The 26,056-nt window shown below is 36.5% G+C and overlaps 6 protein-coding genes across 14 annotated transcripts in view; 4 read left to right on the forward strand and 2 right to left on the reverse strand.

Moving 5' to 3' along the window:
- LOC114736448 (flap endonuclease Xni) overlaps window positions 1-3,318 on the reverse strand; it is a 28,541-nt gene extending 25,223 nt beyond the window's left edge. The window contains exon 1 of the mRNA XM_028924282.1: window positions 3,307-3,318. The gene's annotated coding sequence lies outside the window, so the exon portion shown is untranslated. The remainder of the gene's footprint in view (window positions 1-3,306) is intronic.
- Window positions 1-11,046, reverse strand: LOC114736444 (BAG-associated GRAM protein 1). 3 transcript variants are annotated; one of them, XM_028924267.1, is made up of 18 exons: window positions 10,674-11,046; window positions 10,130-10,180; window positions 9,921-10,018; window positions 9,002-9,077; window positions 8,144-8,272; window positions 7,978-8,024; window positions 7,716-7,836; window positions 7,423-7,539; window positions 6,769-6,798; window positions 6,581-6,680; window positions 6,129-6,235; window positions 4,949-5,092; window positions 4,765-4,869; window positions 2,466-2,612; window positions 2,212-2,265; window positions 1,592-1,655; window positions 485-546; window positions 1-374 (listed from the first exon to the last, which is right to left on the reverse strand). In XM_028924267.1, exons 1-18 carry the CDS (start codon window positions 10,860-10,862, stop codon window positions 258-260), a joined length of 1,758 nt encoding a protein of 585 aa, XP_028780100.1. In that variant the 5' UTR covers window positions 10,863-11,046; the 3' UTR covers window positions 1-257. The 3 variants fall into 3 exon arrangements, with proteins under 3 accessions (XP_028780100.1, XP_028780101.1, XP_028780102.1); XM_028924268.1 differs by having other exon boundaries at window positions 7,716-7,812; window positions 10,674-11,043; XM_028924269.1 differs by having other exon boundaries at window positions 10,130-10,199; window positions 10,674-10,779.
- Window positions 10,904-26,056, forward strand: part of LOC114736450 (stearoyl-[acyl-carrier-protein] 9-desaturase, chloroplastic) — a 27,354-nt gene continuing 12,201 nt past the window's right edge. Inside the window, exons 1-2 of the mRNA XM_028924284.1 lie at window positions 10,904-10,908; window positions 16,498-16,501. The gene's annotated coding sequence lies outside the window, so the exon portion shown is untranslated. The remainder of the gene's footprint in view (window positions 10,909-16,497; window positions 16,502-26,056) is intronic.
- LOC114736446 (uncharacterized) lies at window positions 14,656-19,526 on the forward strand. 2 transcript variants are annotated; one of them, XM_028924271.1, is made up of 6 exons: window positions 14,656-14,783; window positions 15,761-16,142; window positions 16,862-17,172; window positions 17,290-17,343; window positions 17,689-18,164; window positions 18,964-19,526. In XM_028924271.1, the coding sequence occupies exons 2-6, from the start codon at window positions 15,835-15,837 to the stop codon at window positions 19,282-19,284; spliced, it is 1,470 nt and encodes a 489-aa protein (XP_028780104.1). In that variant the 5' UTR covers window positions 14,656-14,783; window positions 15,761-15,834; the 3' UTR covers window positions 19,285-19,526. The 2 variants fall into 2 exon arrangements, with proteins under 2 accessions (XP_028780104.1, XP_028780103.1); XM_028924270.1 differs by having other exon boundaries at window positions 14,666-14,783; window positions 15,667-16,142.
- On the forward strand, window positions 21,180-23,224 carry LOC114736451 (uncharacterized). Its single transcript, XM_028924285.1, has 2 exons — window positions 21,180-21,547; window positions 22,104-23,224. Exons 1-2 carry the CDS (start codon window positions 21,366-21,368, stop codon window positions 22,720-22,722), a joined length of 801 nt encoding a protein of 266 aa, XP_028780118.1. The 5' UTR covers window positions 21,180-21,365; the 3' UTR covers window positions 22,723-23,224.
- LOC114736447 (protein IQ-DOMAIN 14) overlaps window positions 25,236-26,056 on the forward strand; it is a 5,658-nt gene continuing 4,837 nt past the window's right edge. For 2 of the 6 annotated variants that reach the window (XM_028924274.1, XM_028924277.1), the window contains exons 1-2: window positions 25,325-25,402; window positions 25,951-25,994. The gene's annotated coding sequence lies outside the window, so the exon portion shown is untranslated. Of the gene's footprint in view, window positions 25,403-25,907; window positions 25,995-26,056 lie in introns of all 6 variants that reach the window. The other 4 variants (XM_028924272.1, XM_028924276.1, XM_028924278.1 and 1 more) reach the window with 4 other exon arrangements.

The raw sequence follows: 26,056 nt of genomic DNA on the forward strand, positions 1-26,056 counted from the left end.
TTGGATAAAACATTTAAACACATGAACAACCAGAACATCAAAATTCCATAAAAGCGTTCACGTAACGTGGAAACACCAGGATCCTTTGTGATGACATCCTGAAAGTACTGAAGGAGAAGATACACGAGACAAACCTACCGCCACCACATTTACTTCTGGGGCTCAGCAAGTGAAAAGTTTTTTTTTTTTTTTGTTGGGGGTGGGGGGCGTTACAATATTACACAGAAAGAAATCCTGATCCGAAGCAGCCAGAAACTTCAGGAGTTGTCAGAAGTTGCGGGGGTTGAAACCGCCGTGTCAATCTCACCACCAGAAGCGTTGTTGTTTACATAAGATCGGGCAACTTCTAACATGACATCAACTTCTTTCTTGTACTGCATTGAGTAACCATAATACTTTGAATATCTGAAGGTATTACTAAAAACTAATGAAATCAACGCAACCGCTATGATGCAGCAAATTCGTCAATCAGAAGTCAACCAACCTCATTGATTGCCCCAGCCTTGATTTTAGATTGCATCACACACCATTTCTTAAAGTGCGCACCTGCAGGAAACATTGACCTAACTTGATTCCTAACTTAATGAAATTTAAGTTAAATAGTAGCGCAAGGGGGTAGGGAGACGGTGGCAGATTTCATTCAAAGCATTTCATTTTGTTCCCTTCAAAGCTCGGAATTCTAGCCTAATTCAAAAAACTGAAATAAATTAAACACAGTGCAAAATGTGAACACGTTATTTCCACAGGAAGCAGAAAGTCGTCTGGACGACTAACCCACAACTGCTTGCGGTTATGCCCCACTATAATTCTAAGAGAACCTTGTACCTCTGCTTTTTGGGGCTCCAAAGAGAACCTTATGCCCAGCAACACTAAACTTTTAAATACTACTGTTACTGTGTCTAACTTTATAACGAGAAAGCAAATTCATCCTTCAAATTTGATTCAACTTCTAGGACTGGGACTTGATTTTCAAGCCAATTACTGAACAGAAGGTCCGGATAAGCACATATAACTTCTTCGCTATCTGATTCGTAACTAATTTCTGCTATTATTTGGTGAATGGCCTTCTGGTTAAAGATAAACCAAACTTTTATTGTCGTTTTCTTTTTCTTGGATAAAAATTTTGATTCTCTATATCATCTCTACTCAATTTGATTATTCTGCGATGCTAGACAAATCTTTGCACGGCAAGCGAAAAATTTGTCGTCTGGCAACTTGAGAGTTATGGTTTATTATTTTATCCCATAGAATAGACGCCTCATTCAACGCTGTAAATGCCGCATGTTTGACATCCCTCTTGACAATGATTAGTGTCCCTTTGTATCTAATCAGCTGGAGGAAGGTTATCTAGAACCTTCATTTTAATTAAATGAGATATAAAAAGAATATCTTATGAAAATGTAATTAATGTGAAATAAATAAAAAAGCAAAGAGAAAATTAGTAAAAGGGCTTATTCCTTTCCTTCTTCCTTCTTTTTATATGCCATGTTGACTTAATTTAACTTTATAATAGCAGGGGACTGCAACACCTAAGGCATGCTCAAGGGATGGGTAAAAAATTAATCAGGCATCAGTTTCATTCCAAACTTACCCACTTTTATGTCCAACGTACTTGAACTTTCATTAATCGCCTCCAAACTCCATTTACAATGCACCTGGTTGACACAGAGAACTTGATATCATCTATTCTTTGATTATTGCATATCAAACAATAAAATAAGTCCAGATAATGGAGCACGCAGACTTCCTGAAATCTATAAAATGAAGACATTGCAAAAATTCTTAAAGACAGCCAACACATCATTTTCTGCGCCAAACAGTGCTTTCTTAGCATTTGATCAGTAAATAGAGGTTAAAGGGCCAATCTTACATGACATAATTATTGAGAGTTTGATCAGTAACATATTTGGTCTAAGCCCCTCCTTTTCTCCGTCCTTGGCTCTTCCATATTTTCAAAATTATAATGTTCACCAAGATTGTAAAATACCATACTCATAACGGATTACACCAGCATCCCTTCACTTAATGCCACTAGAGTTTTCTTGACCAGACATACATGTAAGTGCCACATATCTTTATGAAAGAAGGTATAAATAACTAACAAAATCATATATAAACAGACCAATAATAACCTTTAGGGGGAAAATGGCAGGCATTAAAATTAGCAATAATAATTGAGCCTTAACCCAAGATGTCCAAAGTATTCTATACCTCAAAATAGGACCCAAATGGTACATCATGTGCCTGTTGGACGGTTTCAAACACCTACACAAATAGGCAACACTGCTTTAGAAATCAGAAATGGCAAGAAATAAATATATATAGGAGGTTTAGGAGGAAAAAGAAGGAAAGGACTTTCATAGTTAAAGTAATTAGACTGCAGAAGGTATTGGCAACACAGTTATCATTATCCTTTTTTTTTTTTTTTTTGGGACTTCACACTAACAAGATGAAAGCAATCGCACCAATTTTTTCTTGTCTGGCGATAGAACAACATGTTGCCACTCTGTCATGGCAGTGTCTGGAGGGCACATAGGACTGTTACAAAGGGTTCTGAAGGTTATCTCTCTGACCTGACCATCGTATTCATCTGCTGTATGCCACTGTCCCATCTGGATACAGTATATGCAGAGAGAAATACGACCTCAATTAAGGATTAATTGCTTGTCAAAAGTTTAAATCCAAACACACGTATAATGTTTAAGCATAACATGGCAAATGATTTGGCCAGAACTCGGCAATCTGAAAATTCCATGTTCAAATAGCACCAGTTCATCAAATCAGCCCACCGCAAAAAAGAATTTTTACAGTAACCAACAAATAGTCTTCTTCACACATAAATCAAGATTTAACAAGGTCTTTTCCTAATCAAGTAAGACAGCAATCATATTGCTAGAGCAACTACGTCATTCCATGTTCTGAATTATCAACTATGGTGAAAGAAGCCAAGTCAGGTTAGGAAGAACTAAAAAGCACTAGCAATCAACAACGTACAACTTCCAAACTATAAAATGTAAAAAGCACTGGATAACCACACTGTAAAATTTCCAAATCATGCACAGAAACCGAGATTAACAACTTCAGACTATCTCATTTTTAATGACAGAAGAATTTATCAAGGACAAGAAGAAAACAAGCATGAAAGGAAGATAAAAAATTCTCTGGAACAATCAGAAGAGCAGAACAAGGGTAACCAAGCAGGAAACATTTACTTCAAAAAGCTTTCCCAACCCCCACAAGAGATGAGAGGAAAGAAAATGCTGAGTTGAAACTCCGGCATTAGGTTCCACCAACAAGCCTGAAAACCTTGGAAAGAAATCACACTTCCAAAGGACCTCAAAACACCTCCATTATCCCATTAAAAAAAAAGTCCGGAACAGGGTAAACCAACCCATTGTCAATAGTCGGCCAAAACGAAACCCAAAAAAAAAAAAGAAAGACCCCCAGCTGCTTGAAAATTCGGATAAGCTAATTCAAAAGCTGCCATGCGACCCCACAAACATGCAGGAAAAGATTGGCATTAATGAGGAAAATCACATTTATGAAAGTAGTCACAAATTAGACGAGCAGTGACTTGAGTGTTCCTCAGGATAGAGCTGCTTCGGCAACATATTATGCTAATGAAGAGGTGGTGCACAAACCACGACTGGTTCTAGAAATGTGTCACAAACGGGTTGGCTTGGAAATGGAAAAGAAAATTTTACTACTGCCATAAGAGAAGGCTAGATTAAAGATACTAACTGCTTCGATGAAACAAGGTTTGATCCGTATGCCTTTGCTCTTGTACCTCTTTACAGTGTCATATCCTTAAATAATGCCATCATTTTAACCAACCACTTACAACTTTCCTCCTCAAACACATTTCCTTCTTAACCAAGATCAAACCCTCAGCCCCATCTCCCCACTAGAAGCCTGAAATTGCAAGCATCTGGTGGATATTGTCAATATTTCGGGCATTAATTGGAGTTGTTTTTTTGTCATCTAATTTTTTATTTTCAGCCAGATCAGTTATTTATTCTGTTTTTTTTATTATCTTTTATTTGGTTCCATGATTTTGGCAAGATTCTCGGGAGTGGCTGGCACGCAGCTAAACCTAGTCTCTCCTACATGTAACATGATCTGTGTCAAATAAAAAATAAGATCTTCTGCCTCTAAAAGCTCTGGCTTCTATCATTAGTCCAACACAAAACTTAAACTATGAACTTTCATGTAAACACATTACAAGCTTCCAGTGACGAATCCTCAAGCATGTTACCAGAAATATTCTGGCTGAAGCTTTTTTACTAGTATTGTCAAATTTTTTATTTCCAGTCATACTAATTTTTTTTATATTCACAAAAGCAAACATGCTTTCATAATCCCTAAAGATTAATATCTATACTTAAGGAGTAAGTTTATTGCAAGTATCTAAGCACATTTTCCTCAGATGAATTTCAATTCTACTCAATTTTTGTGAATCCAGTCCAAAAAATATGGGCTTGTAACATAAGAAATTATCTGGTGTGCATCACAATGATGCTAAGATTTAAAATATTCCTGAGCGCAAATGATTTGCATTCTGCATCTAACCTTGCCTTCTACAGGAAGAGGACCTACAGGTTCTGGCATTCTCAGACCAACACTAGTTAGGTAGCATGCAATCAATAAACAGTCATTCACCACATAGAAGCTAAGTTTGTGATTAAGTAATTTACTTCATCTTTGATATAACTAGAATCAACAATGTCCAAAAGGGTCCACAGTAAGCAATCTAGAAAAACTCACCACTAGATTAGTATCCTTTCGTACTGAACGATACTCGCTTGTAAATTTTGAATCATTGTTAAATAACAAGTTAAAGAACTGCTCAGCCTTGGAAGGGAAAACATCCTGGAGAAGCATATCAATTATATCCCAATGTTTACAATGACAAACAAATTCCTGGAGATAAAAGTGGAAAATTGCTTACATTATATATACCAACTAAAGCCTCTTCTTTGACAAAAGGTTGAGACGTTCCAGTTTTTCCCATTTTTTCTTCAGGAACCTTATCTGGTATCTTATTTCCCCTAACAGAACTGCTATGTGCACGCAATTCTGACTCTGCATTTTCCTACACAATGGCAAAATAATCACATGAAGCATCCAATCAATTCAGAATCCATATAAAACACATTTTGTTTTAATGTATCCAGATTAAATTCTCCACCCATCTCTATCTCTTGTGTTCTTTGTTTTAGCTTATCAGTGACTGCAAGTAATGGCTATCTATAGTAGAAATGGAATATTATGACAAACCATTTTTATTGAACACAGGACGGGAAGCTTCTTCATCAGTCACAAATTCAAACTTTTTGGGGTAAAAGGTCACAAAATCAATTATGGATGTCTGGGAGAAATATCAAAGGCACAAAAAAAAAAAAGGCAGTTAGCTAAACAGTTCTAAACTTAGTACATATTCCAACTTCACTGCATTTAAAGGTCTACCTTTACTGAATTCTCATTTTACATACTGAATCTTCTTTCCTACCAAGAATAGTAATAATAAAAAATTTTGACTGTGTCATGCCTTCAGATGTACCTCTATTCACTTCAAACTCTAACGGATTGTGGGAGAACATAAATAATTAGTCGCAATATGTAAGATCATAAAAGGAAAGTTAATCCATTTCAACAGTCACAGACAAAACTATTTATCAAGGGGAGCTGAAGTTTAATTTTTTTATTTTCCAAAAAAAAAAAAGTAGCTCCCCCAATTTCAATAATCAAGAAGGATTATTTGCCAAAATTAATGCATAAAATTGCAAGTTTCTGAACGTATATTATCAAACCATGTAACATGGCAAAAGAGTGTGATTAACATTTTTGATTCTCTACTACTTTCTATTCGAAAGAGAGAGAAATCAGGTATTTAAGCTTATATATTTAATGTACTTTTATTCAATCAAATAAGAACAAGTGGATTTTAAATTTAAAACTATTGAGTTAGTCTTGATTAGATATAGGACAGAAAATGTTTAAGATGATCAACTTCAAATTTGATTGAAAAAAAAGGACCTTAAATATATTAACTTAAGAAAGAAGTGTGCATACTCCAAAATAGTTATTTTATATAAGAGATTAAGAACATGAAATGGAGATGGAGCAACCTTCTTCTCAGCTTCCAGCATTTCACGGAAAGTCTTTGCTGCACGTTGTAAATTTCTAAATGTATGATTCCTATTCCAAAATGATGCAAATTTGTATCTTACTCTGCCTGAAACAAAGAAGCGAAACTAGTAATATCATCTAAAAGGGCAGCCATTCGCTAAAAGAATTTTGCCAAAACATTCTCATTGGTATTATGTGAAAGAAAGGTTTTAAGATAAAATGCCCGGTAATATAACAAGATGTCCATCATTGTCTGAGCAAGAGTCATGAACAAAGGATAGAAAATCCTGTACTAAAACAAATGGCATATTTCAGATACTATAAATATCCATCACAGAGCCAAAAGATCAGGACTGAATTTTAATTAAACAACTGCACAATAAAATAATTAATATTCCTTCATTGTGCAAGAAAAAACATTAAAGGCAAACTATTTCAACTAATTACTAACCATCAGGACTTCCCAAAGGAGGCACACCATGTCCACCCGCACCCATACGAAGAATAATTGTTATAGAAGGATTAATAAATGCATGCTGACTCCTTCGAATCTTCCAAAAACCAAAATAATTCCAGTGGATGTAAGTTCATATGCATGGGGAAGCAAAAATAACAAAAGAATAGAAAGAGAAACTTTACCTCATCTATATCCTCAAATGGAATAACCACCTGGCAGATGTTAAAAACACCCATATAAGTAAAATATAAATGGGTTCTAATAGCAAAAAAAGAACCATATAACATCAGCTTCGAGTAATTAACAACAATAGATTGACTGCATTGGCAAAGGAAAAAAGGTTGCATATAATAAACTTGTATATCAAACTTCAGGTTCGAACAACAAAAAATTATAGATCCAGGCAACCCAACCCGATCACCTGGACTCAGGCTTTTCAATGTGGCAATATCTTCTCCCCAGTCACCTCAACTACATTCAAGCAATCCCAATACTCATAATATGTGATGCATAAAGCAAAATGAGAACTAAATTACACTGCCAGAGAAATCCCACGATTTTTCTGTCTTCATTTTCAATCAAAGAGATTTTTTTTTTTTTTTTTTACAGCAAACTTTAACCCTTTAACTTGACTAGTGGAACGACTTTTCTTCCTATTCAGTACCTTAAACGGGAAATCTATCTTGGTAATTTTAATTAAGAACTATTATCGAAAAGAAGTGTTAAAATGAATCTAACAATGTCTTGGTGATAAAGCAGAAAGACTTATTTTATGAGCAATGACATATCATTATAATCTTCACTTAATCTTAGACAGATCCGGTGGATAAGCTGACCTTCATTTGCTTGGAGAACACATTAGAATGGAAGCAAATATGCCACGCTGAGACATACATACGACCATGATACAAAAATGACCTCTCAAGTGCACAAGAGTAACTATGTTCAACAACCTGAAAAAGATAGCTTGTCCATTAGATTCACAAACATAACTGCCCGTGATGAAGAGGAGACAACATAGATGTGCACATACACATGTGCATATGACTTAAGACAAAAATAGAAAGGCAAAAATTTCACATCACTAATCCTTGATAAAATAAAACAAATTTAGTATAATTTCAGTAACCTCATCCGGAAGAAGATTAAATATTGTCTGGAGAGGCCCTGGCTTTTGATGAACAACCGTTGGCCCTTGCTTTTCTGTAGGCATCCTTCTTCGAGTGCTGACTCCGACATAGCCATTCATCCTATTAGTCAATTCATAAATAGTAGAACTAGACCAACTACAAAAGTAACATATGATATGACAATGATCACCGTACTAACATTCAGTCCAGTCATCAATTTCGAACTCAAGATATACATATGTATCTTAAAATGAGGCTCACCTGGAAGAATTTGCAGACAGTTTTCTTGTTTTGATGTGAAGGCAAACCTAAAAATCAATGAACATACTTGTGATGCTCTATGGAGGGCAATAAAATGCTAGGAGGTGAAATAAAACAAACCAAAGCCTATTAAAAGAAACAAGGTTATTAAAAAATTTGATATTACCTGCCCTGATGGGCTATCTAATGTATACCATACTGCACCAGTTTGACCTTCGCTTTCAACTGGAACAGTCACTGAACCTAGAACAGCACTTTTCCAAATAATATCCCAATCATATATGGTGATATTAATCTGCCATGTCAGCGGGAGAAGAAGTCAGTTTCAAGGAAACCAATATAACAGATTTAATCAGTAAATTAATTAGCATTTATTGACGGGAAGAAAGCATGTAAAACACCTCCTTTGTCGGTTATTAGTCAGGATGAATGGTCTAATACACACACACACGCACACACACATTTAATGACAACTTCGATCAGCCTCAGAATAAATATTATTTATAATTGAAGCAGGAAACCAAATTCCATAGAGTAACAAACAACTTAAATCATATTCTCACCCAGTAAACAATAAAGGCAAAAAATAATTAATTACAATGAGCCAATGAATTTGTAATAATTTAACTAAGAATAAGCCATTGAAATACATTGTCGGTGAGATCTAAGTCAATTCAAATATGAAGAGACGTAAGTATATGCACCATTAAAGGTGAAAAGTATACAGTTAAGAGGCAACTAAAGCTCTTTGGCCATGGAAATAGTCCAAAAATTCAGAAAACTTGCGCATTTACAAGAAGGAAAAATGAAAGGGGAAAACATATATGTTGAACAAGTCCTTAGAAGAAAAGTTTTATAATAATGAAACATATTCTGTGCTTAGCAGTAAAATTGATGTAGATCTGCTCAGATGAAGATAAATCCCACAGACTGCTGCAACTCCCCACAGCAGCTGCAAACACTTGGTACTCCTATTCCATATCAAATAGATTACAAAAGCACATCAATTAGATTACAAAGGTACCTGGACAGGAAGTTCATCAACAGAGAAATTGAATCCCTCACCCCACATAGGATTTCTTGAACCAGGAACCATGGAACTGCATGGTAATAGAACAGATTATTAGGCCAGATGAACTATGTGGTTCATTCTATATATAATTTGATCAATAAGACCATGCCGCTGGCTTGGAAAGAACATAAAACCACCATGCTAAGCTTCAGTCAGCCTCTTATTATGCATGCAAATATTTTTAGATCATTCTAATACACAAAAATCAAATTAGTAATTCACCCTCACGCAACTTCATATACATCAATTGATTCACACGAGTTTTGTGTGCATTTGACTTTAATATCTCCTGCATTAGGAGTTAGTAACGTATTATAGATATATACTGTATTAATCCATAAAGCAAGGCCTAAAGTTTCTCCCGGTAAGGTCAACTGTCAATTTACAGAAGTCAAATAAAATTGGGCAAAGTAACCTATCACTTGCTTACTGTAAGGAAAGCAACAAAAAAAGAAATACAAGGTTGATAAAGGTAGAATATTATAAGCCTCAAATTAAACAAGCAAGTGGGAAAAATAATCTAAAACTCTCTGCACAAACCAGTTCGCCACATAAAATCAAAATCCAAAATTGGTTAAACTTACGCCCAGTCAAATAAAAATACAAGATCTGCAAGCTATTACGGCAGCCAAGAAACTTTCAAATGAATTCTCTATCGCAAAACGTTTTAGAAATACCTTCCCTTATAGTCTTTGCTTTATCCGATGCCAAGAGTATTACTGTAGAAACTACTTTTAGAAACATTGCGTCTTCTTAAGCAAACACCTACTAATGTAAATCTAAATTCAATCCACCAAACTTAGCAGCAGCCTAAACATGTTCCACATCATGAACACTTGCCAAAATGAAGTATCCATATAGTTATCCAAACCTGAAGCGCTTCTCATTGCCACATGTGATGATAGCATAAGGATCTGACGTGCCATTTAAATTTGCACCAATAAGATTCTTAGCAGCCAAAAGTTCCAACTGCAGACAGAATTTAAGCAGACAGACAAAATCAATATATACCACCTCGCGATATTACGTAAGTCTTAAAGGAGGTTTTCTTCTTGACAGCAGGGCTAATAAATGATATACCTTAATCAAATATGCCGAATTGGTCTGAGAATCTCCTCTAAACTGGACCATCTACAAAATAAGTGCAGAACTGCATGTCAACGAGTTAAATATTACTCGTTGAAGCGACTAAAGCGAAAGTATGAATAATCAAATTATACAAACAAGCTGGATTTTCAGTCTGAACTGGTGAGAACAGAAACCGAACTGTCGACAAATACTTACGGTCATAACCTCCCATAACTAATTTGTCCAACGAATTGATAAATGATTGTGGTCCATTATTCATGGTCATAACAAATTCATCTCAGTCATCCTCTTAAGTTTATGGTTTCTTGAAAAAACCAATTTTAGATTAAAAAAAAGGCTATAGCAACAGAAAAAAATCTCTCATAAATATGTTCAAAGGCCATCAGAGATGTAAATTAAAAAATTACATCTTGCGTTGTTTTAAGATAAGAAGAAAATTTCAGTAAGGTGGTTCTTTAAAACTTGATATTTGATTATCACCGATAATAAATCGATCAATGAACTTGCGGGGTTATGCTCGAATTCTGAAAATAACCTTGTCTTTGTCGTCAGAAGCATCCGCGGAATTGTCAACAAGTACTCGATCAACATCCAAGTCTCCAGTTCTGTACGTGAAAAACCAATAGGCGATTATCACAAACATGGAGGTGGCCACTGTGACTTTGACCTCCCACAAAGACGGAACCAGGAAATCCAGGGCCAAATCCATCATATGGGGGCTCATAATCTCACAATGGAGATGACTGATCAAGAACTGCAGGGTTTCAGCGGTGCACTTCTAGGGTTTAGGGGATTTGGGAAGGCCATGCCGGATTGCTGAAGTTGAAGAGGGCCAGAAACCGAACGAGGAAGAGAGTCAAAGTTGGACCGTTGAAGCGCGAGAGTGCGTCAAAGAGCGGCATTTGCTAAATTACACCCAGCGTTCATATTAATAGATTCTTGTCTTCTCGTATAAACGTTGAAACAGCATGTTTTAATACGTAGCATTTATCTTAACCTTTTTTGGGTGGACTGTGTCTTAACATTTTTCTAGCATAATATTTGATATCTAATACTTCTCTTGTTCTAAATATAAAACCTTTATTATAAGGATATAAGAATCTTATATTTAAAATCGGAGGAATATTATTCCATTGGATTTGAAAAAATATTATTAATATTAATTAGCAGCAGCACTCCTCCTGACATGATTTTTTCGTTTATAAAATTCAAATCTTTGAGGTGATCGACAATTAAACTCGCTTTACTCAGCAATTAGTTTATCTCCAATAAATGAGTATGAAGCTCGATGAATAAATCACGCTATTCACTACTCACAAAGTTAGAATAATACTCTTCTGGTAAGGATCTTATATTTAGGATCGGAGGTGTAAGAGAATTTTTAAAAAGAAAATCATTATTATTTTTATAGTGTTAGCAAAACTCGTGAGACTCAATGTCAACTTTTATGAGCATTATCGACAGTATAGAAAAAAATATATTGAGTTTGAAACGTTGCAATAAAAGCTAATGACTATGTCTAGTTTACGGTAATTTTTACGCATATGTTCTGACTGTTTTATGTGTTTGGATGAAACCAAACCGTGGTTTGGAAAAGTGATTCTGGAGAATAGATTCTGGGGAAAATAAATTCTGTGAAGAATAAATTTTGTAAAAAAGTGATTCTGAGAAGTGAGAGTGTTTGGATAGTTGTTATCAGAAGCACTTTTTATATATACAAATTACTAAAAAAAAGACATAAGTTAATATGATAATTACAGAAAAAATAGATTTTATGATATATTTTAATTTGAAGGAATAAAATTGTTAATAATATGTTTTTTACCAACATAATTAATAATACATAAGATAATATAATTAATAAATAATTAATGTGTATATATATTTATAAAATATAAGATTAAATATATTTATAAAAAATATGTTTATAAAAAAAATAACAAGATACATATCATATAGGCTCTCACATTCTTCCTTTTTTTCCAAAAGCAAAAAAATTTTGCTTTTTCCAAAACCATGGTTTTGGAGTCAAAACCATGGTTTTGGTTTTTGGAAGGGCTGTTTGGGTAGATTATTCCCTAAACCATGGTTTGGGGTGTCACCCAAACACACCCTTAATATAAAAGCTAGTTTGATATTTAATGTGGTTCTGAATATAAAATTCTAATTCACTTTATTTTTTATATTTATTTTTTCTTTCAGAGTAGTCTTTAAAATGGTACATATTAAATATTTTATTGCATATAGTTATACCTAATATACATGATTACCAGGATATTCTAGAAAAAATAACACATATTTATTACAAATAACTAATTTAACTAATTTTTTTAATCTATTCAAATAAGTTAATTAGCTTTTTTTATTAAAAACTGGAGGTAATGTTTAAAAAAAATTGGAAATAAATTTCAGGATTTAGTTTTTTTTTAACCTGAATTTTCACGAGTTAGTTGAAAACATAGATTAAAGTTTTTTTTTTTAAAAAAAAAGAAGTTGAAGTTTGCATGTTGGGGCTTCGAGATGATGATGAAGCTACATGCGAAGGTGTGGCTGATGGTAGTGACAATTGAGTTGAAGACGTTGTTGACTGAAGGAATAGGGATATCAACCAAGCATGATTATTGAGATGGTAAGTATTCCAGAAGCTTTAATCCCCTTTTATGGGGATGCGGTAACGAAAATGCTTCTCAAACTCTCCAGAAGCGATCTATGATACGTCAAAGGCCGAGGATAAAAATCACCGTGTGTTCTGTTACCATACAGATGAGGATATAAAAAAAAACCTTTTTATGCACGAGCAGGGAATAACTCGTGAAAATACTTTTAGAAAAAGCTAACACTGGTTCCAACTAGCTTGCACGGCGTGCTCATAATATGAACATAAAGACGAAGGTTATAATGAATTCACCAATAAAATGCGCTGACATTACGAGCGCGTGACATGGCTAGTGAGATGTTTGGTTCTGTAATGTGATCTGTCTCTCGCCGTTCATTTGCATTCCAATAGGTGCTTTGATCGAATAGACAAGTGAGTGAGAATTTATGACAATGCCAATCTAATGTGAAACCCGCAGCAACAATACATTATATAGACGGGAAAGTGATGACAATCAGGTCCGTTATTTATAGACCAATAACGTGCAAATTCACTGAATTTACAAAAAAGAAAAAGGCATAAATCTCAATGTTCACTGGCTTGATGGGCGAAAATGTGTAGGTAATTAGGGCCTTGCAGCTCATCAGCAATTGTTTTAGCATCACCCTTGTCGGAGTAAATAACTAAATAATTTTTTTATTTTTTTGGTTTAATAGTTGGACCGTTGTTGAACCAGTTATAAATAACTTAATATCTTTAAAAGAATATGTGCTTAAAATTTTAAAAAATTATCGTCCATAATAATAAAATAGTGAATTGAATTAAAAAATAGTACTCCTCCTCTCTTTAATATAAAACACATTTAACTAATTTGATTAAATTAAGGAAGTTAGGTAAGTTAGTTAATTATAAGAAATGTGACACATTTTTCCTAAAACACCATGATCACAATACTTCATCTCCCTCTTTTACTTGATTATGGTCGAGGAAGAATCTATAAGGATAATTTAGAGAAAATGATAAATATGAAAAATTGGTCTTATATTTAGGAACAAAACCAACTCAACAATTGGGTCATATATTAAGGACCGAAGGAGTATATAATAAAATGTAGTATCCATCGATATTTTATCACATTCATTTAAAACGTATATACTTATTTCACAGCTTATAATTATAATTTAAGAGTGCATGAGTACATGCATATGTCTAGTATATTTGTTACTTTTGCTCCCTTTTCCTGTGGTTATGTGGTATAAATAAGTGAAAATTATGGCTTAGAAATATCAATTAAATTTTTTAAAAATTTTAAAAGGTAAAAAAAAAAAATGCAAACAGCTCAACTAGTCCAACTGTCAGTTCTATTAATTTTAACGAGTTTAGAGCTGGTTCATCTGGCTCTTAAACTATTCCTTAGTTTTTCTCTTGTGTTTATACTACTAGACAATAATTTGGTTCCATATTCAGCTCAATTGTTTTGGTTCTTAAAATTTTAAATGAAATATAGGCCTGAGAAAAGTGATATTTTCAATGTATATTGAAGCTTCGAATCTCATTAAAAACAAGTTCGTTATGAAGGAGATGAAAATTTTCTATTGAAAGATTGGATTGTTACAACTAATTATAAATTTGGATTTAGAAAACATATTGAGCGCACACACTGATCAAGAAGACGGGCTCATTAAATCCTTGTTGATTTTATGGCTTTACGTGAACCTCCCATATTCCGTATTCATGATCAGGATGTTTGTAACGATTTAATGCAGCATTTGAATTATTTAACAATAATACCTGGCAAAATATTTTTAATAATAATAATATTTCTAAATATAAGGAAGGGAAGGAAGGAGCCGGCGCGCGTGAAAATAAATTGCGGGAAGTTAAATTGCCTTCTTAAATCTCAGGTCTGCTGCGCGGTGCTGCGCCTCGCGAGTCAACTAGGTTTATGCATTATAACGTTAACTTCGCATTTCGTCCTTCCCGCCGCCAACACCGACCATGCTCACCTCTCGGTTCTCACTCACTCCACACCCCTCACCCCTCACCCAGGTACTCCTCTCCTTCCTCTCTGGTTCTTCTCTAAATCTTCTCATTACTCAATACGCATGCACGTAACAATTCCCGCTGCTCCAGCTTTTTATTTCTCCAGTATCACATTGCCCGCAAAAAAAGGAGAAAGAGAAAAAAAAAAACTCTTTCCATGTCTCTGTTTCACTATGCGTTGCTCGTTTTCTTCTAATTTCGTCTTCATTCACTCAATTTTTTTGTTTTACGTTTCAACTTTGTAACTGCATGCAGTCATGTCCAATTTCTATGCTGTCTTTAACTAACTTAATTTGATCTTCCCTCCCTTTGTTTTGCCTCTAAATATGTTCGGCGATATTAGCTGTTTTGAGGCTTTCGTTCTTGGTATGCACTAGTGAACTTATGATTAATTATGTGTACTAAGTTTTCAATGTGTCGTTTATAATCACTTGACACTTCATTGTCCTGATTTATCGAGGATAGTTTCTCTCACGAGAACGTATTTTTTCTCCTAACATTTTCCCTCTTCCATCTTGCTTGCAAAGTACAATTTTGGTGCCGTAATTCTTAGTTGTTAATTGTTTTGACCCAACCTGGCTTGGCTTTGCATTTTGATGTTGAAGTAGGTCTTCAAACTACGAAACAGTTCCACAGCGTTTATTCCTTACTTGCTCTTAATTCTGGTTCTTCTTCTTCTCTTTTTTATATTGTTATTGATACATCCACACTTTTGAATTATAGTCGTTAAAGTTTCTTACATGATTGTTCCCCACACCCCCCCGGGGGGGGTGGATTCACATCTTGGCATGGGTTAAATGCCTCAGATTTCTTTGAAGCCAATGTAAACGTGCTATTAATGAGATTGGTTGATTTTATTCATGACCCTGAACATTCTGAATTTGATCAGGCTAACTTTATAGGAGTGTCTCCTAGATGTTAATGGTAAAACGGAGCTTAGTTTGTAAAAGACAATCTCATGGGCCCTGCTCGTCCAATTTCAGACAAGGACAAAGGGAGCAAACCAAACTTTGCTTTGAAAGTTGCAGCAGCAAAGGGCAAGGTGGAAGAAGAAGGTATGAGTTGTGCGAGTCACTCTGAGAAGCCCATTGTTAAGGCGGAGGCCTTTCTGGATGAACCAATTAAAAGTACCAAGGTCCCTGAAGACATGGAGGTTGATGTAGTAAGCTGGACAAATAAAGTTGATTTTGCATCAAATAAAAATAATGACCCTGATGCAACTGAATACTCAAGTTCATTTGCTGACACCATGTCAGACCCTGAAACTAGTTCTAGACTGAGTGAAGCTGAAGTGGAGTCAGAGCTCTTAGGTGACAGAGGCTTGTCATGCGCCTTTGATGCTTTTGGCTCTGCTTTTCCAATGAGGTAATAAAGTGCCTTGACTGATCATAGATTTAGCACTTGCTATCTAATGTCTAGACAGAGACGAATTCACATGCATTTGCTGTCCACTGATTCAAGTTTCTAATAAATCCATATTATGCACTCAGATGTTCAAATTAGAAGGTTGATGGGTATAATGTATTTATAACAATTGAAAACTTAACTATTTACAATTACAACCTTAAAAGATGTTAAATGATACAAAATTGAAAGGAAAATTCAGCTGTGATTAGAATAGATTGCATGCCAGTGTCTTTGCTTGAAGGATAGTTTCAAATGCTTTTTACCTCTCTTGAAATCCTTAGATAATGCATATACATTCATGTATACCAAAAAGCCATATTCTTGTTTATTATTTACTTGTTAGTTCTAGTTGCTAATTGAAAGTCTTGTTTGAGGAATTTATGGCTTTGCAACCTGTAAATGCTGATATTGTTGTATGTAGCATTATCATTACTTTTGTTCTTTGTCATCATTTGTGCCTTCTACAGATACCATTTTCTTCTGGCTCCATTAGCTTATCCTAAAGGGTATACCTATCATTTTGGGAATTTATGGTGAATAGTAGGTGTCTTTTTTTTTTTTTTTGGTAACTTGATTCCATTATCCCAAGCATTTTATATTCTTTTCTGATGTATTTTGTATATGCAATTATTATTATTAGATTTTTTTTTTCATATTAACTTCCTGTACAACCATAGGAAGAAGAAGCTAACAGATCATTGGAGGAACTTTATACGGCCTTTGATGTGGCGCTGTAAATGGACAGAACTAAGAATTAAAGAAATGGAGTCACAGGCATTAAAGTACAGCAAAGAGCTTGCGGAATTCGATAACAGGAAATGTAAGGCACCTGATCAATTAACTTTAGAAGAAATTGGTTCAAAATCACTGCCATTTTCAAGTCCCTTGTGCAAAAGTAAGGCCAAAAAGAGAAGGAAAAGAAAGAAAATTGAAGACACAATTGATATAGGATCCTATATGTCACGTCATTATCTTTTCTCTTACCTTGGTATGAACTTCTTTTGTACTCATCTTTCCTGATTTTCTTGCCTTTCCTTTTTGATAACCAACTACTTGTTCTCACTTGAGATAGTGTATGACATTTTTTCTTTCTCACATACTGTAGATAATAAGAAGTCTGACCCAGATAGTAGCTTGGCTGATGATTTTGGCAATTCAGGTTAGAGATTCCGCTTCATTCTGTTCCCTCTCTAATGCATGCTAAGTCTCCTGTTAACATTAATCTCTTTTGCATTGCTTTTTTAAGTGGAAAAAGAGAAGCATAAACGGAACTGTTGGTTTAAAAGTCAGCTGCATTATGTTGGAAGTTTGTATATGTTGACTTTCTTTTTCTTCCTTTTCTCTTTCTCTTTTGAGAGGAGGGTTGCAGAAAAAGAGAAATCTTCCAGGTTATTCATCACTGCCAATCATGACCTGCCAAGTGCCTTACATTATGAATGCTGCATTATCACATTTGATATGCATCTTAAGTAGATGACTGATTATCTTCCTATTCTCTGGGCAGTGATTGCAGACCCACATACCGATTTGACTGACAGATTTGGGATTAATGATGATCAATCTTTCTTTGAGTTTACCGATGGTGATGGTTCCTTGGAGCAGCTCCTTTGGACAATTGAAAGCGTGCATTCTAGGGTCCACAAGCTGAAGAGTCAAGTTGACACAATCATGTCCAAAAATGCTATGAAGTTTTCTTCAGAGAATTTGAGCCTTCTACCCCATGGTGATGCACAGACCAGCTCTGCTCATAGTCCTGCATTCTCTGCTGGGAATGGAGACACGGTGTCAGCAGGCGCTATTTGTAATTCAGCTCAGCATGCACCTGAGTTTGATTTTGGAGATTTGGTTATGCCTGATAGTGCTGTCTCGAGTTATGGAGAAGCCACAACTATTCCTGATATAATTGAGAGCACAGTGGGATTATTGTCTGCTGCAGATGTCACCCTCCCTCAGCCCCAGACCATGGACTCATGTGAAGATGTAAGTCTCAACCTCTGGATAACGATTATTTGATTATTTTTGTCTGTTCCCGTCAGATTATGACCCTAAAGTTGTTTTCTGTGCCTGAATGCCATCTATTTTGATTTTTTTAACGTGTAAAAAAAGTTATATGATAATGACAAAAAGCATCTCGTTACATGGTAATCATGTTCATCTGCATCAACAACTCTCCGTGTAAACAGATATGTGATTTTTTTTATTTTTTATTTTTGTATTTAGGCCAGAAGCTGATTATAAGCTAAAACCAAAGTCCCTCGCCACACAAAATCTCCATGGACTAATGACTTTTTATATTTTTTTTGCCTTTTTGGGCTTCCTTATAATAATTATGACATTGGAATTAGGGTGTGGGTGTGCTAATATTGCACAGTTTCCTCATTTTAAAGTTAGGCTAGATATTTATTTAAGGTTGTGACCTAAATGCAATTACCTTGCCTGGACATAAGTAAGCCCCTAAAACTCAGGACCAAAGAAGAGTGAATAATGAATGATTAGTTGCACTTCTGTGTATTCTTTCAAGCCATCATAAATATTTGTTAGTTCTGGAAGGTTCATCGTCAGTAAATTATTGTGTCCTTAGAATTTGTTTTGTTTCTTTACGTCTAGGTAATGGCTCTTGATCTTTAAGCATATCCATAATGCAGTTAGTTGCTTTTCCTGGCTTTGTGTATAAAATCTAGAATGTATTAAGAATGTGTTGCTTAAAATAATGGGAGTTGTAGATTGAAGGCTTGCGATCACATTTGAAAATGCTTCATTTTGACGTTGTTGGTTGCAGATGGTAGACAGCGTGTTGATACACAATGAAGCAGCTGAAGCAGAGGAGCACGCCTTTAAAAGTGTAAATTACAATCCCACTGAGAAGCATCCGGAGGCAGGGAAAGGTGATCAGGAAAGTGCACACACTGCTTCTATCCCAGCGACGGAATCTAATATAGCACTGAAGTCTGCTTTGCCTCACTCTCAGGAGCAATCAACGCTCAAATCTTGTTTGTATAAAGACGTGCATTTTCCCAATTTTAAAAGGAAACGTGGGGAGCGCAAAGCTGGATCTGGTGGTTGGAGCAAGAAAAGCTCAGGGGAACCTGATAGCCAATGAGATAGAGTAGTGAGTTCATAAAAGCTAAAGTAGGGGCTAAATGTATTACTACTTCTCGAGGATCAGACTGCCTTTTCATTCAACTTAGTTTCTGCACTCGTCCTTGTAAACAAGAAAGTATGTGTAAGTGCGAGTCTCCTTCAAGCAGACTATCCTGATAATACTATTGTTTGTCAGTTACGATGAACCTCAAAGAAAGAACAATAGCAAACGAGAAATCTAATTTATTAGTCATTTGTTTATCGTGCATTTAGCAAAGGCTGGAATTAGGCCTTCTCGACGAGGCACTAAAACCCAGAGGATTCAGAAAATGAAATTAGAATTCAATGCCCAAAAAAAGGTGATATAAATGAATCACTATGAATGGCACAACGCGGGTTGTCCTAAAATGATTGATGGGAATGGGATCAGAGATTGCACGTGTTAAGTCCATATTTGCATGTGAATGCGTGGTTCGGCAAGCACGCATCATCATATCATTTTGCATGGCGGATCCAGAATGGAACCAGTTTTGGTACTCATCCATTTGATGAGCATCATAAGGTTATCAGATCTGAACTGTCCATATCTCACTTGGGTGGTTCAGATTTGATTTGTTTTTTATTTTTATTTATTCAAAATAATTATTTTAATATGTATAGAATCTAAAATAGTGATTATCTCTTAACTATCATTCTTTCAAAAATAGTTTATTCTATTTAAAAATAATTAATTAAAGATTTTAAATCTGGATCGTTCAAATAAGGTATACACGATTCAAATCTGATGAGTTTATGAGATGAGCACCGAAACTAGTTCCCTTCTAATTGGTTACTCTGCTCCCTCGATTTTCTCGGGTGGCTCCTGCTGACAAGAAACAATGCTATGTTTCAGTTGAAAACTGAGAACATTCCCTTTCCGGTTAGACATTTATACTTGGGTTTCGTATATTTTGCGTCTATTTACCAATCACTCATAATCCCATCTGTTCTTTCTTCCCCCCACATAATATGTGTTCTGTGAACACGCGCGCTCGCGCACATTTTTGTCGAAAGTCCTCCGAGCGAAATTGCAGACGCCATATCATTGTAGCAAGCACCGTCTATTTCTTTCTCCTTTTGATTGGAAGCTCTTCGTTCCTATCCAAAGTCACTAGAATAATTTCTATGGTCTACAATGTACAAAAAGCAAAAAGATGATGACAAATATTCTTTTTGACTCTCCCTGCCATCCATTGGGGGGGGGGGGAGAAAAAGGACTGGTTTAGGGATTAGTGAAGCCAATTCTAATTATAGCCCTGCTAGTGTCAGTCCTCGAATAAGTCCTACTCGTAAGCTTTTAATCAAATTTTTATGTACGACGGAAAATTGAGCCCACAACAACCTCTGGACAGCGACAAATGAGGGAAGGAGACAGAGTTACCAACAAAGCCATCCTTGGCGTTCAATATTAAATTAATTTCATGAGAAACTGTTGCATATGAATGAAGAATGAATACTAACTTCATTTGGGAATTTTTCTCCTTGAAAGAAAATAAAGAGGTACACTTTTGTTTGTTTGGGAGGGCCCGGGTGATGATACGCAGGAAAAGGTGGTGGAGCTTGTGAAATAATTGCACAGCACGGGTTCACACTAATGGGAAGGGAATTAAATCATTCCTTGTGCATAAGAGCGTTGTTGAAATAGTGACATCCACATGAAAGGAGGAAATTAAATAAGAATTTGTTAGTGTTGGCGAAGAGAGTTATAACATGTAAAAGAGCAGAGTGGCAGTTTAGGTACTTATGATATTTATGTCATAAAGGCAGGCCAAGCATGTCTCAAACCAATTAATGCCCTCAGTGACCTGCTCTTGCCGCAATCATAAAGACTTAGGGTCTAAATATGATTGAGGCTAACTCCACATGCTTTTCCATGCTCCAGAAAGTAATGAATTCAATAAAGGCGTGGTGCGGGGGGGCACCCTGGTAATTACATTAAAAGCAGTATGGTAGTGACATTTTTACTTTGGCTTTGAAATTTCAAATCCCTGTCTTTCTCTCTCTAAATCCGAAGGAATCATGGCAGCCAAAGCAAAAGGAGGAGGAGGATTACAATAAAGAATGGAGGCAAAAGAAAAGAAGCACATTGCCAACCCCATCTTGGGATCACAGATTGGAGCAGAAGGCTCTTCAGTTGTGCGTAAAACCCAGATGAAACTCCTTTCCTCTCTTTCTCCACCCTTCTCATACTTGTATCTGTCTTTGTTCATGCAAGATCCCAAGAACCACGAATCCAACACAAGGTATGCTCTGTCTCTATTCCTCTTTCTCTTTCATGGAACAACCACGCATCCACATAAAAATTTTGGACATACATGGTTTGAAATGTAGAATCGCCATACTACTTAATGTCATCATCATGAGAATATTTACAATTATTAAGTATCCATCACGAACATCAACAGTTCAGTCTTGAAAGGGACAGAGCTTTACTTGGCTAATTCAGAAACAATTCATCAGACTTGTAAGGTCCCCCTCCTTGAATTAGCCTCGTTGTCGCGGGACTTGGACTGTTTGGTCTGTCAAAACTTGTCCGGCCGTGATTTTTCTTTCTTGTGTGCTACTCCAGAATATGGCAATTCTCGGTTTTTTAGGCTTTCTTAGGGTGCCCTGCTCTTGGGTGCTGCAAGTCATTTGAAAAGATTACCTGAATAAGGCATTAATGGTATTGGAGCAGTGACCGAACCAAAACTATTTTAAAGCAATAGATTGAACGATGTAGCTTCTGGAGCTGCATGGCCCATACAAGTAGGTTGCCGGAAATGAAACAGACTGGCATAAATTGGTTGTGGATTGCAGGAAGTCATGGTATCAAAGAGCAACAGGAATGGGGAGCCTGTGGAGATGGATTTCCAAGTCATTGGCCACAGAAATTCCCAGCGGGAAGGGGGGTGAAGGCAGCAGATCAAGTTGCAACTCGAGTAAGAACAGGCAGCAGCTAAGAAAATGCACATCTCTCAAGGTGGCAACCTCCTTCACAAGGGTATGCCTCTGTGCGCCCATCTCTTCCTACAACGAGGTCTTCAGAGCAGAGGTTCCCGCCAGGAGGAGCAACAGTTTTCCCAGAGCAAAACCATTACAGTCTCAAGAAAGAACAGTTGCCAGCGCCAGGCTGAGCACGGAGGGCAGAAGAGTTTTCAGGGGCAAATCATTGACTGACGATGTCCTCATGAGGAGATTTGTGATTGAAGAGGAAGCAATGATGCAAATCAGAAGAAGAAATCAAATGGAAGTGATTAGGAGGAGAAGTATGGTGAGGAGGCACAAGCTCGGCCCCAGTCCGCTTCGCAGGATGGTTTTGGCGGAGGCTCCCAAAGCTGATTCGTCGTTTTTCTTTTATCACTCCTTTTTTCTCTCACCTCTCCTTCATTTTAAATTTCCCTTCTGTGGACGCTTTTATACGCATCCCTCCTCATGAATGGCGACGCCCTTGATCAAAACTGAACTTCAAACAACTCCTTTTTCCCCAACTTGACAAGTCTGCCCAACTAACTGCTACTTCTTCTACACGTAATTTGCTTTGTAAGACACTCAGACTCGGGAGATCAAGGGCAGCGATTATTTAATTTGCAGCCGAGTTAGGCTGTTCGCACGACGCATTTGCTTTGTCATATATGCACTCACCCCCAACTATATTCTTATCCATCTTTGTCTCCGCCATCCTATTCGCATTTCCAAGCCAAGCAATACGCCCACATCATCTTATTTATAACTCCATTAACTTCGACTCTAAAATTCAGTTCAACAACTATTTTCTGCGTAATCAAATTGGCAGGATGGTGTTAAACAAGCCCGCTTTCTGAATCAATATGTTAATCCATTGATTGTTGTTTGATTATATTGCACTTGTAATTAAGATGACATATATGAGTTTGATAACCAATCATTACCCGAGAAAGTCATTTGTCATTTATGAAGACCGGTTAGAATTGTAGATGGGTAAACCAGAGTGATTTGGGCTGGTTATGCCTTGCTTTGACGCATAAAGTGAAAATATGGCGAGTAGCCGGATGGTACCAACATGAATCTGCCCATCTTTATCCTTACGCATTAAGGAGGCTTTTAAATAGCATCAGTTTAAACTATGAGGAGACATATATTTGTGGATAAATACACACACTACCTCTGACACTTAATATAAGAACTAGTTGATTAATTTGAATAGATTAAAAAAATTAGTTAGGTTAGTTATTTGTAATAAATAAGTATTTTTTTTAATCAAATGTATTGGTTAGAACTATTATTATTATAAGGACTACTTTAAAAAAAAAGAATAAATATAAAAGATAAAGTGGATTGGCGGTCTTATATTTGGGATTAAAATAAAAATCAAACGAGCTCTTATGTTAAGAGTTGGAGGTAGTATATGTATATATATTCTACTATAAAATTAGGAGGGATTATTATATTTGTAAAGTATCATGTTAAAAATTTAAGGTATTCTTGATCCTTCAAGGTGTAATTAATAAAGTTTTTTAAATTGAGGCATCCTAATTGAATATGAAAAGAATGTCTAGTTTTAAAAGCCATAAGTAAACTTAGTTAGAGTGTAAATTAATTTAAGATGTGTTATAATTTTGAGAAGTTAAAAAAAAATATATGAATGGGAGGAGATGGAAATGAAGGAAGGAGCAGGCGAAGTGACGAGAAAGCATGCGATATGGTTGAACGAAAATGTTGGATCACCTACCCATAAAACATGCTTCTGATGACAGCATTTTGGACAAATGGAAGCATTATATTAAAAAAAAAAAAAAAAAAAACTCGTTGGAGGAATCTCACAAATTCCCCCGGAATTCATATGCCTACGCCATTTGATTTCAGGGAGGAGGACTCACGTGGCAAGACAGGGAGGTATAATTGTGTGCGAGCGAGAGTGGGGACAGGGCGCTTTTGTATTCAAATGCAGCCCAACAGCCATTCTGGCCCATTACGCCCTTTCAAATCCCACATCACTCGCACTTCACCAGCATTATCTCCTCCCCACCCCACCCCACCTTCTGGCGAGTCCCGCCCACGCCCCGCCCCAGCGCCCCTCATTCCCGTTCACATCCCCTTTCTCCCGGATCCCCATCATGTCTGACCTATCCGTGTCATTATGATGCATTCAGGGCTTCCATTGATTTATTATTATAACCAGTTCGACGCCCATGCGTCAACATAGCAGAAGGAAGAAAAAAATATGGAATTCTCTAACGGTGACACCAAGCTGGGTTCGTGTAATTTTCCGAAAACCAGTTTGAAGTGGTCTTATTATAGATGCATATACACGACAGTGCGATGTGCCCCGGCATTTGCCACACGGACACGCTGCTTTTGGATTTCATTCTTTATCCCTCGGTTCCATCTCTGAATTTGACTCCGCCTCACGACCGTAAACGTGTCAAAAGCACCATGAATGTGTGTGACCATTATTCATTTACAATGACATATTCCAGCCTCCATTTTTATTTTTTCCCCCCAAAAAACCTACGAGCTGATTTGATTGTTCGACCCGGTGCTGTCTCGCGAAAGAGCATTTCGTGAGATTTACGGGCTTTTGAACGGGCGTGGGTGGAGATTTTTTTTTTAAGCGATGGTGATGGGATTATGGGATCTGAAGTGGGTAAGGCAGCGGCAGCAACAAGAATAATAATAATAATAACAACAAGAAGGACAGTGATAATAATCTAATGAATAAGAAGGGGGGAAAAAGAAAAGATTAGGGAGGAGAGAGTACCAAACCCCAGCGTCAACTGTGAGCAGAGAATTAGAGAAATAGTCTTCCCATTGAAGTAAAGTTAGTTGAAGCTGGGGACATTGAGTGAGAAAGTGGGCAACCTCGCTTTCTCTCAGCCTCATGATGATTATGGAACCAAAAAGAAAGAAAATTATAAATGCAAGCTACAAAAGGTGAAAGTGGAAGCTGGAAAAGTAATTTCATCCGCGCAAGGGAACCCGATTCAAAGGAAGCCAGCTGCCCCTCCCTTGAAACCCATCCATCCAACCACCCACAGCAATCATGTGGTGCTGGAAAGCAGACGCCGGCTGAACAATTCCGCTTCCCAACACCACCAGACGTTTTTCCTCTGCTCTCCCTTCCGCCTTCTTGCGACGAGGTATCTCTCCCTCTCTCTCTCTCTCTCTCTTCTTTTGAGGATTATTCTAATCTTGTTTTCTTACTTCTCTCAACTTTTCCTCCCTCTCATCCTCGGGATCCCTCCTCTCTGGTGTCAGATTATGTTTTCTTCTCACTCTTCTTGTCCTCGTTTAAACTCTCAGAAAACAACTCAATTCACTTCCTCTCCCCGTTTTTGACTCGCTATTATCTTCTCTGCTCTACCAAGCTTTCTCAGATCAACTAGAATTTCTTTTGCGTAACCGAAAATTCTTTTTTGTGGGCTTTTGTTTTCATAATTCTGCCTTTCTGCCTTCCTTCGCGGGCTTTTTTCTCCCCCTTCTGCTCCTAATTTCGTCTCCAATAAGCCCTCAGCTCCTTACTGTGTATCCTCAAGAGCCATATTTGTTCGTCCTAGCTACCGTCGGATTTAATTTATGATTGATTATTCTGGTTTCCTCTTCTTTCTTTTACATAAAGCAACTTATTTTCCAAGTTGAATGAAGGATTTTCCATTTTGATTTCGTTGTTTGACGCTCGTCCGATCAGCAGCCCGATATGGAGGTGCTACGTCCTTGCTTGTGATCGGTTTGGTGAGTTTAATTGCTTTAGCGATTCCTAATTTTGATAAAGGTGAACAATGACGTGGCTCTTA

The sequence above is a fragment of the Neltuma alba genome, unplaced genomic scaffold, assembly GCF_004799145.2.
Source record: "Neltuma alba isolate B1F8T4 unplaced genomic scaffold, ASM479914v2 tig00013336_pilon, whole genome shotgun sequence".
In the NCBI taxonomy this organism is placed as follows: domain Eukaryota; kingdom Viridiplantae; phylum Streptophyta; class Magnoliopsida; order Fabales; family Fabaceae; genus Neltuma; species Neltuma alba.